Source organism: Pagrus major, chromosome 1 (genome assembly GCF_040436345.1).
Source record: "Pagrus major chromosome 1, Pma_NU_1.0".
Taxonomy (NCBI): domain Eukaryota; kingdom Metazoa; phylum Chordata; class Actinopteri; order Spariformes; family Sparidae; genus Pagrus; species Pagrus major.
Genome location: NC_133215.1, coordinates 12088944 through 12103556, shown reverse-complemented (window position 1 = coordinate 12103556; position 14613 = coordinate 12088944). Strand labels below are relative to the sequence as shown.

Genomic DNA, 14613 nt, shown 5'->3' with positions numbered 1-14613 from the left:
CTAAATGTGACAACATAATCCTGTAAAATGACTTAAATTACAGTAATAAATTGGAATGATCTGTTAGGGGAAACCCTGTACAAAGCCTAGACTTCGACTATACTCAGACAAGAATAGAAATAGGAATTGTGCCACTTTTGGCAACGCAACTTAGACGTTTAAAAAAAAAAAAAAGCTGATGGGAGCAGGGTCAATTGGCCTGCTGCTGGCTAGCTGCCTTTTCCAGCAGATTGGTGAAGTTGTCAGCCTGTTGTTTGGCTGTGGGGAAGCTAGCTGTGTTTTTCTTTTCAGCACTGTGTTTTGTGTGGTTGCTTTCGGGCAGGCCGGTGTAGCTTGTGTGTGTGCGCAACAGTTCAAAGTGAGGGGGATGAATAATGAATGAAAGCCGAGGAGGAGCCTTTAAGGCGTTAAAGTGGAACACTTGGTGGAGTGCTTTCAGAGGTATCACACAGGGGGAAAAAAGGCTTTGCTCAGCAATACTTGCCAGTAGATTTTTAGCTTAGCTCTCCCATGCCATTCAACAACCAATTTAACATGGCTAATGGCATCAAAAATATCCCTGAAAAAATACAGAAGCAGTGACTGGACAGATGCTTTTATAATACGGTCAGACTGAGCATCCATTTGAGAGTGCTAACACTCAAGTGTACTTACTGTAATATGGAGTTTTTCCACTTACTCAGCATTATCTGCCAAGTGAGTTAAATCAGCCGTGCAGTTAATGTGTATTAAAATGTGTGTGTACTGTATCAGGTATCAGCCTCACCTCTCTGAGCATTGGGTCGTTGATGGAGCTGAGGTTGACTGCACCTTCGTAGGTCAGATAATAGAAAACATTGAGGGCTCTGGCGGCTTCAGGTCCCTGCTGCTTGTAGCCAAAGATCAGATCAATCCACTGGTGGAGCTGGCAGGACACAAACTCACTCTCTAGAGCCTGTAAATAGAGAGAGGACAGGAGGATTATTACGAGTATTGTGAATGTCAACAGATGCAGGCCATTTAACAAACCATACTTTCCCTACACATGTTCCTCAACCCATTACTGAACAGCAGTTATCACATAACGCCCCTCAAAGACAAATCCCTCAGAGAAAGGAGAATATTCTGCTAATTGTTCTTGTGACAGAATCTGCCAATGATTTCTTTAACGAGCAAACAAACACAGTAAATCCATATCTGATCATATGGGAACATCAAAACATTAGAGAAACTCTTGTAGTTCATTAGGGAGCCATATCAGCCTCCGTCTTTGTTCTTTACTCTGCTGGTTGTGGGCGGATAAGAGCACTGTGTTGCTCTTCTGCAGGCGTCTCTGCATCGCCATAATGCAAGCCGTTTTCTCTCCTCATTAGCCGGCAAAGGAGGGAAAAACATTTATGGTTTCCTCATAAAAACAGGCAATTGTGTTAATTTGTGTAAAGCTGTCGGCTCACAAAAGCCCTCTAAACACGACCAAATTAGAATGAGGCAGCCCTTGATTGTCATTGCTGCCTTGTGTCACATTAATTTGTGACAAAACATTAGCCTGTGCTACACTTAAATGGCAATTTATATCATTTAAATTTTTACTGCAGAGACCGGAGCATCCCTCACTTAAATGTGACTTTCTGACAGCTCATTCTGCATCTAATTCTTCCCCACTCTCTTAATTACAACTTTCAATCAGGGAGGAAAGCTCAGGCATAAAGAGGAGACAGTTCGCAGCTGAGGTACGATGAGCTTTTTACTGCAACTTGAGTAGAGATGGAATTTTTGATGCTGTCACAAATTCCATAATCTGAACTGATTAGAGGATGAACAATATAAAGATGAAGATGATGGCAGAATAGGAGTCATTAACATTGCTGTCTGGAAAAAAAAATAGCAGACAACGACATGAAAGGTTTTTAGGTTCAATGTTCAGTTACTAAGGCTGAGTCTTAAACATCAGGACATATTTGTTATCAATCAAATTGTGTCTTTAGCCCCATGTAGAAGAATAGTGCTGACCGATAAATCATGTTCATCATCGCAAAATCAACATGCGTGATAAACACAACAAAAAAGCCTGAAACCAGACAAATAAGAATAATTATCTTATTTACACGAGCCATGCATTCACACTCAGCATGCAAACATGTGACCTATCAGTTGGGGACCTTGATACATGCACAATGCATTCACACCATTTTGGCCGATCACATGAAGCCTGTCAGCTACCCTCTGATTAATTGGTGTCAATTTAGTGGCGACAGCGAGGTTAGCTAACATGATGGCTGAGGAAGGAGAAAAGAGGGAATATGAGCACTTTGATATTTGTTTATCATTTCGTCATTGCAAAATTGAGCAATGTTATCAAACAGTGGAGATTTTCTTCACATCGCGCAGGTTTAATATTTTTTAAGTCAGTTATTTTTCAAGCCCAAATTACAAACATCACCTGGTTCCACCTTCTTAATTTGCTGCTTTTCTTTGTCTTTTGTGACACTAAATAAAGACTCTTTGGGGTTTGGACTGTTGGTCAGACAAAAGAAGCAATTTAAACACATTTTCATAGACTAAACAAATAATCAATTAATCGTGAAAATAATCACAAGCTGGGTATTTTATTTGCACTAGTATCAACTTATTTCAAGCAAGCACTATTAACAGGACAGGTCTGGTTCATTGGTTTTTGTCATAGCACTAGAACTAATTGGTGTATAGTGTAAGCTCATGGTTATTACACACATTGGTATTTTGGACAATGCCCCAATCAGACACAATCACTGCTCTGAGAGCTGTAGACTTGACAAAATTAGCAGACGGAGAGAGATTTATTTATTCTTTTCCCCTTTGTGTGACTAACTTGACAACAGTTTCTGTTAATGGCTAAACTAATGTTGAAACTAAACTACGCTAACCTTTAGTATTAAGATAAAACAGAACACCGCTAAAGTCTACAACAGTCTAGACTCCATGTCTATGTGTCCCTCTGGCATCGGCATGTTCACAGTGTTAAGTGTGTTTAAAGGCTTGTGTCATAAGGCAGTCCTTTATGTGAATGTTACATTATAATCCACGGTAACCCTCTTTATTCAAACTCACTCTAATAACAGGCAGAGCGGGGTTCAATTGTATGTGTGTGTGTGTGTGTGTGTGAGTGAAAGAGAGAGATCAGTTCATTATGCGTGAGGATTGACCTTTGACGGGCCCTGCTCCCCTGTTTCTAAAACTAAAGCTGGGCCTGATGGGCATTTAATGTGCACTGCAATCTACTGTCAATCAGCATGGGGAAACAAAGAGCAGCCATGTTATTGCAGCTCCCTCTCCAGAGGCCCGGCTTTATGGAAATCACTTGCATGTACCATTTGGAGTGGGAGAGAGAGACGGAATAAGAGAGAGTGTGCGGATGTGTGTGTGCTGTGTGTTATTGTGTTTGTTTGGTCTGTCACTGTCTGTCTGACAAAAAGCTCGGCAGAACTCTGTGACTGAAGTGTAGCTGTAGAAATTTAACCTCAGCAGACTACTGTAGATCTCAGAGACTCAAAGAGTATCTGTCTCCGCCTGTGGGGATACAGTAAACTGCCTTGATCGAGGTTCTTCACAGCTCTTTGAAAAAGAGCACAGTGTTACTACGCCACTCAGAAAACACTCAGGTTAGGATGTAAGTAAAAACAATAAAAAACCCATCAAGGAGCCACACCTTAGCAGTGGGTGATTTTCCATTTCCCCTCATTACCCTGAATGTGGACACTGTAGGTGTATTTTGTCCTTACTCGCTCACCATACACAGCTGAAAGTAGTCCAACAAATACACGATTCACTCCTGTTTTAGTACAATTTGTTAGACTACAGTTCCCAGCTGCTTCAGGAAAATTAAATTACATATACAGTACTTGCAACCTGAAGATTACCTCAACAACAAAGTCAAGGACATATTATGGCTTGAGATCCCCCGACAGATGGGATACAGTGAGGATGATAACGTAGCTGATATTCAGTCTATTATGTTACATGTTGATCACGGCAAGGGGCTTTACTTATTGGGCCTCAATCACGAAACGTAAATGACCAAATGTGATCGTGAAGTGTACTTATCAACATTTCCGCAAACGGGGTGGATGGAGACGGGGAGGAAAATGGAACACAGCACCGGGGGTAACTCGCTGCAGACTTGTATGCAGTGTGTGTCTGTCATCATGCAGAAAAAGTGCATGCATATTGCCGCACTGCATTTTCGCATTGCACTGGTGGGAAACGCTTTAAACATTTGATCGATTAACCATAAAAATAATTGACAGATTAATCAAAAATGAAAAAAATCGTTAGTTGCAGCCCTGCCCAATACCATAACATGCTAAATTTGCAAATACAGACAATAGCATACAAATGCAATTTCAATTATACATGAGTGTTGTGATAAAATCAACAAATACATCCAGGTTTTGACTTATATCTAGAAGACTGCATGTGAGGAATTCGAGCAGCTTGATGGACAAGCAATATAAGCAAAGTACAGAAATCCGGCATGTACTGATAAGCCATCAACAACGTGCCAGGTGAGCAGGTGTGGTAACGTCTCCTTCTGTCGTGCCACAATGTGGAAATCGTGCAGCAGAAGGTTGGGCCAGATAGCAGATTCCTGAGGTGGGATCTGGTGCCGCTTCAGGAGAACCAGGCAGTATTATTGATGGGCCAATTAGCAGCCAGTGTGTGTGTCATCCTTATCCACAGGGGACTCTCTGATAATTAATGAATAATTTAGCATGCCTTTATGTAAATGCTGATAGGGGGTAGAAGTCACTGGAATCCCACATTTCTATTGTTAAGGATTTGACAAAGTACACCTTTGAAGCATAGGGGTTCCCCTTTGTTGTGTGCTGTGACTTGTTTTCAGTGGCAACACTAACTTGGAATATTCTCCAATGAGGGAAAATGTAATCATTTACATTCATCAGTTTTTTGCCCTTCAAAGCACCAAAGTATTGCTGAATTTAAGGTTTATTTTGCTCGTCTGCCAGCTTGTAGAGCTACGACATGAATTCCAATGAAAATGCATCATAATGAACAAGTCTCAGATTACTTTAATTCTTTCCTTTTTACAACATCTGTAGCTGGAGTGTGAACTTAAAGCCTAAAAAAACCCACATGAACACTCAAAGAATGACAGTTTGACTATGTGTCTTTCAATATGTTACTCTTTAGAGGGAGATATGCTCTCAGGACTTAAAGGCATGCAATCCTTATTTGAGACATCAAGATCGGAAACACCAAGTGATTGCAATTAACCAGCTGGTGGACATTAAACTAAGATTACTCAGAAGTCCTGAGGAGCAAAACCAAGAATGTCTGATCTCAACTCAGTGGCTAGTCCCTCATCTTGGAGTGCTTTTGTTGCTTCCAAGTGGGTGTGATTTTATTTTTTTTTATCTCCATTTACCATCGGACTTCTTTGAGTGATTATCTTTCTTTGCTCAGAAGTTCATGCTACAGGTCTGCAGGAGTTGCACTGAGCCTATCTGTGAAGTTTCTGTGCCTCGCTGTGGTTTGCGGTTAGCTTTATGGTCTGGATTGAGCTGGATTTCACTTCAGCTTTAACGAGGTGACACTGAACGCTCTCCTCCTTCCCCTCATTGGCCCTAAAAAACCCTTTTAAGGACTTATGGAGAGCTGTCCGTGAGGATGTTAAAATGTCACTTAACAAATCAATGTGCTCATTTGCATGCCAACGGTGATGCGAGTGTACGTGCATGTGCCCACGCGTGTGTCACTCATGGTGTGGGTGTGTAATCGAATGCACATGTTGCATGCAGGGTGTTGTCAGCGGCAGACTGTTTTCTTTTGTATCGATTACGGATGAATAAAGCAAACACTTGTCAGGTCTGTATATACTGAAATGACTGTTTAAGCACAAGCTGATCAAAACATCCTGAAAACCTCATTCAGTATGTGTGACAGTGAAACATTATGCCTTTTCACATGAGAAAAATTACGCTGCTGGACCACAGAATTAGTAGTTCAATCGGGTTTTGTTTAGTGAAACCGAATTCTTACTGTGTGTTTTATTGAATCAAACTATTAAATTTGTGTGTTTCCAAGTATACAAAACATAATCACCCTGAGCAGATTTTACTCTATTCTTCTTACCATAATCCAAATTTATTATCTCTCTTGTTTTCGATTCTTTCTTCTTCCTCCAAGTTCAACAGCCTCTTTTCATTTTCCCTTCTACTTATCCTCTCACTATTAGCACTACTCCTTTTTTCCTCCTGCTCTTTCTTCCAGTCATCTGATCCTTTGGATCAACTCCTCTGGAGTTGCCTTGCCCTGAGGTTGACAAGCACTCTGATTAAAGGGCTTATTAGCTCGCTGTAAATGAGAAGCCGATTGTCATTTTGAAGCAAGCAGAGCCTGTTGCCAGCCAGGGGAGAGGGGGGCCCCCCAACATGGAAGGGGAAAGAAAAAAAAAGAAGAAGCAATGGGTGACGTAAGGAATGAGAGCCTTGGAGCAGCCGCACAGCTAACAAACCATTTCCTTTATTCTCATATTCACACGCACCAAGAGAAACCCAGATGGGTTGTGTGTGTTACTTCAGTTCCCCCCCTCCTTCCTGCTCTACTAATTAGACAGGTCACAACTGTGAGAGTTCTGGCTATGGGTCAACGGAGGCACTCGCTGGCAAGTGGAACCTGAAACTTCAACCCTGACTCTCTGCTGCTCACTCCTCCCATCACTCTTATTATCCCTCAACCACTTGAAAAGGAGGAATATCATGTTATGGGGAGAAAAGAAGCAGAATGAGCAGTGATTGGGAAAGTATCTCCCCAAAACAAACATGTCATGGTGGATTTGATCTTAGTCAGACAAACGGCATTGTGTAGACTACAGAAGTGCACTAAGTGGCCCAATTTACAGCACAGACTATGGAGTAAACAATACTGATTGAGGAGTAAATGGATGAAGTAAATGATGCTGAGTCAAACTCAGATGGCAATAATGCTTTGGTTGCTGCCTTTTCACTTAATGCTTGTAAAAGTGGAAGCCTGGTTACAGGAAGCTCAGACATTTTTTAAATACGTTTTGTCTTAAAATATTTTGAAGAAAATATTTTAAGTGGCAGAATCAAGTGAAGAGGCGTACATCAAGAAAATGGCTGCTTAACAACGGTCTACTAACGGCTAACAAGCACCTGCAGAGAATCTAACCAGCTGTCCGCCTCCATACAGAAAGGCTAACAAGCTAGCAAATACATCACCAGTGCCATAAGACACATCCACAATAGGTTCAAGTGAGTAAGAAGCTAAGTCAACAGTCAGGGCTGATTAAGCTAAGGGCCACTGAGGGAGGCGGAGCGTGCTCAATGAGAGAATATTTGGATAGCTGTTGGAGGAGCATTGTTGTCTCAGATGATTATAGAGTTGGCTGGAGGACTGGATGGTCTCTCCGCATGTCTAAAGGTGTGGAGGCCTCTTGACGCAGAGTGGAGATGATGAGGATGAATGACCCAACTGATCAGCTTGAGAGTAGCTAGCCTTCAAGGAGAGATTGTTACACCGTTGGATTATGTGGAGCTGCAGCTTGTTAGTGTGTTTCTTTGTCTGTGTGTGCAATGTGTGAAGTAAAACGGAAAAAGTATGCCGGCCCCTTAAAGGGCAATTTAATCCAAAATAAGATCAACAATTTTATGGTTGCAGTCTCTAAAATCATCTGCATTTCTTGTTCTTACATTAAAGTAAATTGAATATTTTTGGTGAGATCAAAAACAAGACATTTGATGATGCCACGTTGTACTCTTGGATCTTATGATAGAAAATTTTCACAGATGTTTTATATGCAAAAAAGGATAGAGTATTTAATTTAAAGGTTAACAAAGGCATACAAGTCAATATTTAAGATAAACTTTAGTCGTATTTAGTTGCATTAAGTTAATCTTCTTCTTATAGGGCTGGATAATAATTCCATATCATCAGTTATCAATTTTCTGAATCGTATTGCGATTTAGAGCAACAGTTAGTTGATTAATGGATTAGTTCATCGAAAGAAAATGTGTTGCCTTTGTTTTTTTTGGCATTTATGATAGTAAATGAAGAGTGTTTGGGTTTTGGACTATTGGTTGGACATAGAAATCAATTAAAGACGTCACTTCTGGGACATTGTTTGAGCATTTTTCACAATTTCGACATTTAATAAACTAGAAGATTAATTTATTAATCGTGAAAATAATCAACAGATTATTTGATAATGAAAATAATCATTAGTTGAAGCCCTATTTTGATTTTTTGATCCTTTCATCTCATTCTACAAATCCATGTTGTCCAGATTAATATTTTAAACAAGCTTCAAGTAAGCTTTAAGCATACAGTATGAAAAGTTTGAGTGTTTGTTTAATTTTATTGCTTTCCCATCAGATTATTTTTGAGATTTTGCATACATCTGTCAGATTCTGATATTTACTGACATTGGAAAATTCCATTACAAATACAAAATGATTTCTACCATGCCGTTAACCTCTTATAATTGTTAATGCTGTTAATGCTCGACAGAACACATTGGCTTTGGACAGGACAGAGGGCTGAGACAACGTTTTTTTTTTAAATAGAGCAACTGTGACAAGACAGATGTCCAGGAGTTCCAGAGGCAAAGAGAGACAAAGTACTGGATTTCTAAAAAACATAAAAAATGCTGCAAAAAAAGCATCTCAGTAGACTTTGGCAGAAGTAAGATGAGAGTGTGGAGGAGCGCAGGAAAAGGGAGAAGGACAACATTAGTGAGTGAGTGTGTCAGCAGCAGTACATCATCCCATTTCTCAGGCTCTCATCGGCCTCCTCCATTACGTCATTGAAGAGGAGGACGAAGAAGAGGAGGGAGAGAAGGACAGGGAAGAGAGGGAGGCAGTGAAGAAGGGGGGACAGCTCGTAAAACACTGAGCACACAGTAAACATGTCTGCCCTTATGCATGACAATACCCCTACAGTGAGAGCTGCCTGACATTAGCCAGATAACCTCCCCTCTGCCCCACGTGCTAGCTCCCATCCAACAACAAGGCTTTCAGTGGAGACACCAGGGGAATAGATTAGCGCTAGGCTAACATGGTAAACTGTGTTCTGTTACACGAGGCCATACTGGGCCAGACGATGTTAAGATTTTCACTCACTCAGTCATTCACGAGTGCATAAGTATATATCAGTGGTTAGTGGCTGGTCCTTGCAGTGGTTTACCTCAGCTCACACATGAATTCCCGTGGGGTTCCTGTGAGGATAAGATGTGGAGGCTGGTGGGAACGGCATTATGTGCGTCCCAGCGGCTTTATGATCAGAGAGTGCAGTGCGGATGAGAGGTGAATGTAAACAGTCGTGATCTGTGACTTTGTGTAGATGGTGGTCTGAGCTGAGGAGCTATCACGACTTGTGGGAAAAAAGGGGGACACTCTTTCGTCTTCTGTACCCAGCCCTCCCTCTGATTTTGTAGACCACACACAATATTTTAAGCACTGGCAACATTTCTCACTATGTAAATGATCTTATCAGATGTTAGAAATAGTGCCCGAAACACCCCCTTAAACTGGTTGGATAATGGACTTGTTGGCCATGTTAACACAGTTTTTGTAAGTGTGAAGGCCTGTCAGCATATAAAGCTGACAAACTTCAGAAAGGACTTTCAAAGACTCGAAGAGTCTTGTGAGTATATAGGCTTTGGGAGGGGTAAAGGTGATTTGGCTCATATTAATATGACATTTGTCTGTTAGCGCTGAGCAGCCATGTAGATGTTTACCTCTGCAGGCAAGATTACTGTGGGGTGAGCACATCAACAGCTGTAAGGTCAAGTGTGAGACAAAGTTAAATTCACAGACTGAGGTCAGACAGAAGTTCGATCTTAACAAAGCTTAACAAACACATGGCAACACGAAAAACAAACAAACATAAAACCCTGATATACTAAAGGCTTATCACTAACACACAATTGCCTCCTGACAGATTCAATACTATTTATGCTATTTATCCCAGTTTGGCTTTTTAGATCTTCTACCACTCGTGACCTGTTAACCTCAGATTGCTCAGCATGTTGAATACAGCGCCTTGTATTACTGTGCTGAAAATGGCTGCACACTAAACCACGATTGTGAAACAATAAGCATAAAGCGCAATGAGAGCTGCTTGGACTGGTAAATCTGGGTGTTGATTCACAGTAGGATCAGTAGTACTAACATTTTCACGTTGCAGGGAGTATTTGAGTCACTGTTGATTCAATGAGTCATTTGAGTCAAAGTGGATTGAATAGCAACTTCAAAATATTTAATAGAGCATTACTTCTGGGTTTCAGAATTGCATTTGACAATGACTGTTTATGTGTCATGCAGAATACCATGGAGAGCCCCATCTTTTAAAGGAGCTCTGAATTAGTCACAAAAGTTATAGTGTGATTGGCAAATTGTGTACATCCTCTGCTTCATGTGAGTGAAAGATTGGTAAAGGTTCGGGTGACAGGCTCTTGATGCAGTTTGGGCAAACCTCAAACTCTAATACATCATTAAGGTAAGAGGCTGTTATTTCAGTTATCAGGAAAATCACTAATGCCTAGCACAGGTATCGAATCCTGAAATAATTACTCAGATTTTCTTGCTCCAGCACTGAAGAGATTTTACACACAGTAAGTACTCAAAGAAGCACAGGGACTACTCTGAACACAATATACTGAATAGCAAAATGGTATAAAGGATTACTTTTAAGAATCACACAAGTCATTTTAATTTCAGCCATAGAGCAGCGATGTGTTAGGTACTTACAGTCAGGGTTCACCACATGTGGTCGCCCTCTCAGTATCAAATTCTGACCCATCACTCAATTGGCTTTGCCCATTGAACAAGGGAAAGTCTCTCAGTCTTTCTGTGAGGGCAGTTTAACTGATGTCTCTGTCACTGCTTTGAGTGAGCAGATGCTTTATAAGGGGGAAAAAGGCCAAAAGTAATGTGTTGGCCCTCTCTCCCATGTGTGTGGTTTGCAGGTCTGTCAGCAGCACTACAAGAGCACAGATGACTGAAAGGAACCAAACATGTGAACTGTGGAGAAGCAAATGGGCCCTGTGGAGATCGAATGGGTCGGAGGACGATTGCACTCCACCTTTCATAGAAAGGAAATGGGCAGTACTTCTTGTTGGTTATGATTGGTCATATCAGTGTTTGCAAAATGTTTGTTGCCCTTCACCCCCATTAAAATGTGACATTGCTTGGACCCTTGACCCTCCTGGCACAAGGGGTAGTTTCCTACTTCACCTATTTTTTATTTATTGCTGTTGACAGGCAATTATGGACTGTTCTTGGCAGTTTGGGATATGAATACCCCATCTTTCTTTTATTTTGTTGGATGATATGGAGTGCTTTAGGTGCCATTGTTTTGTTGTATAAAAAAATAATAAGAAGGATACCTGTTGCCTCCAAACAATTGCAGAAAATCAAGACATCAAGCACCCATATTGGTCGAAAAATGATCGAAAACCATGTTAGTTTGATTATGAAACATTAATTCTTGGGGTTATTTTTAAAATAAAGGAAAATATTAGATATGGTAACGCATGCATTCTAGTTTTTAACAGAGTATCGTTAACCAGCACAGTGCTGTAGAGTTTAAACCATGTAATATTAAGGATTTTGCCTGCTTCTTTAATATGTATATCACAGGCCCTTAAATCTACCACTGGACTATTCACAGTAGAAGATGCTCCAGTGAATCCAGGACACATGACAGCGCAGGTAAACAGCGATGTGCACACAAATACACACACAAATTTACACTACACAAGCATATACACAAGATCACCTGCTATCACCGCACTAATGGTTAGCAGACCCGAGAAGTGAGATGTGGTCATATATAGTGGAATGTCAGAGAGGCTGACAGTGCCCAGAGACATGTAGTTATCTGGTGGAGGAGGGATCAAGTTCTTAACCTCTCCTCTGACCTGCTGGTAAAAACAACAAGCAGCCCCTGATCTCTGTGGCATGCCGCCTCCAAATCCCGGTGTGTTGTGTGTACACGTGTGGGCCAAGAAAAAGGGAGTGTGCCTTCGCAAGCAAGCATTTTATACTGTAGGTACTTCAGCATAGTGAAGGTGCATGCTTTTCTTATGGCGCTGAGGTTCTTCAACCCCTTGTAAGTCTGTCTAAAATCCATCTAAGCCTCAGCACATCAAACCAAAAGTTTTCAGCTCGAGCCTTTGAGCCTTCTGTGTTGTGTGAGCCAGAGGTTAAACAACAATCTTCGTCGGCGCACACTTGCAGTTTATCTGTTGCCATACAACACACGTTTTACTAAACATAAGTGATGGACTATGACATTTCCAACAGAGTAATATAAACCAGGCTGCAGTTTGATGAAATGTTTATATGTGCAGCTGAATTTCTTTTTTTTACCCACCATGCAACTCTCACTCACAACAACAAAAACAAGCTGCCGTTTTGCACAGCAGCACAATCCTTTACTGTGAGAGGATTTTAATGGCCTTTCCAGATTGGGCCTTAATTAGCTGTTAATCATCTAGGGCTCATAACCAGAGTGGAGACAGCAGGCGTGTGTGTATTCGTAAGCGTGTGTGCGCATTTTGCGTGTGTTTGCGTGTTCACTCCTGCTGTCTATCCTTGTGTTGCGAGACCATTAGCAGCAGACAAGCTAAAGAGCGCCAAACAGCCCATTAACTCTTTCACTCTTCCTCTCTCCTCTCCTCCGTGCTCATCTCTCTCCCCACAGTACCACAGTTGCCAGCTGACACCCTCTAATGCCAGCTATCTGTCATGACCAGAGACCTGTCCACCCACACGTCCCTCCCTCTACCTCATCCTCGGCCCGTTCTTTCCTTTATTCATCCCGTCCACCCTCCTGTACTCTGTCTGATTCTGTCTGTGTGTGTTTTGTAGTACTATGTGGCTGTGTCCATTAAAATGCTAACATTGCAGAAGACAAACTGTAATCGTATATTGACAATGTAGAGTTAAGTGATCAGAATGTCTATGAGACATAATCCGGGTCTGCACAGCTTCTTTAAAGTAAAAGTCAGGAACTTTTCAAGCACTTTCCAGGTAACTAAACCAAAAATTTCCAGATTGTTAAAGCCATTATAAATTGTTATAAATGTACTTGCGAAAAATAAAGTGTAAAGTTTACTTTATAATCATAGCAATCGATGTATACTGTCAGTTTGTACTTTTCGTTTTTTTTTACCAGCCATTCATTTCAACTTTGATTGTGTGATTGCCTAATGCTTACTAATTTCAACAGACAGACGAATATGACGCAGGATTGCTTCATTTGAAATATTAAAAGATTTTTAGTGATTTTGTTGATGAAACATCAGATTACTGATTTTACTAATTGTACCTGTGGTACATGGATTAGCAAACTCATAGTATGTGTCTGTGTTCCTATGAGGCAGATAGTCAGTCCCCTTAAGAAACCTCAGAAAGCTCCTTTTTTAACAGAGCTCGTTATGTTTCAGTGCACCTACTTGTACACCTGCCTGCTGGGCTCAGCTGCACGCTGGATCAATATCTCAATTTGCACACAGTAGAGAAAGAAACCACAGACGGAAATTTTATCAGCCTGAAAGCAGTAACTAGGCAGGTAGCTGTGCACGACGAGTCTGGACCATTTGGATAAGTCCAAATTGCCTCTGCTGTACTAAATTGGGCACAAAGGAAAAGGACCAGAGGAAATTGAGGAAGCAGAGGTAGATGAGACTGGCGCGCTTTAACAGGCAATGAAAAGCCGCTTTGTGCTTCCAGCAGCACAAAGCACATTAAGACACAGATGCTAACAAGTTGGTTTCTTCACGATTACTGTTTGACTGATTTTTAGTGTATACAATAATATTATCCAAATTATGAATATTTTAAAGGTGAGTATGCTCTACTTCAGTATATAAAACAATATTTACTCAGAGGAGCAGTGCTATGGATGGAAAATTATACCTACTGTAAAGTAAGATGGCAAAAAATGGTGAAAGCTGTGAAAATGTGCTGCAATAAAAAAATGACAGAAGTATAACTAATGATATTTTTTCAACAAACTGATCAATTTAGTCTATTACATATCTGAAAAATGTAAAAAATGTCAATCATAAGTTCTGAATTCCCAAAGCAACCTTGTCAAATTACTTGACCAACAGTCCAAAACACACAGCTATTTACTTTAAATTGATAAAAAAACAAAAAAACAAAGAATTTGTCTCATGTCTCATATTTTAGAAGGTGTAAAAAATGTATTCATGGGAATTTCTAAAATTTCCTCAATTGGGAGATGAGTCGTTTAAATTTCAGAAAAGGGTAAAAAATGTCGTGCAGTCTTTGCAAAAGACAAAGATGATTTTTCCTCCACAACCCAAAGATATAAATTATCAAGTATATTCTAACATAATTCCCTGTGTACAACACGGCAAACAGCACGCCGCCGCCGCCACCACAACAAGCTTCCCCCGTTACAGCCACCTTGGCCGAGACCATGCTGACAGCCGAAGAGAGAGAAGTATGTGATTAATGATAGGGGCCTGGTCATATCAGCAGGCTGGTTAACAGAGCCCACCACAAGACTACACAGGTCACAGAGCACACCCAGCCTCATCAGCACCCATTACTGCTGTGGGCACACAACGCAGAGGAAGCTGCA

The 14613-nt window shown here is 40.9% G+C and overlaps 1 protein-coding gene across 6 annotated transcripts in view; it reads right to left on the bottom strand.

The window, feature by feature from the left end:
• The window catches only part of lrba (LPS-responsive vesicle trafficking, beach and anchor containing), a 195711-nt gene that overhangs the window by 26485 nt on the left and 154613 nt on the right, over positions 1 to 14613 (bottom strand). For all 6 annotated transcript variants that reach the window (XM_073465119.1, XM_073465134.1, XM_073465150.1 and 3 more), the window contains one exon: positions 767 to 934. In XM_073465119.1, the coding sequence (XP_073321220.1) occupies positions 767 to 934 (168 nt within the window). The remainder of the gene's footprint in view (positions 1 to 766; positions 935 to 14613) is intronic.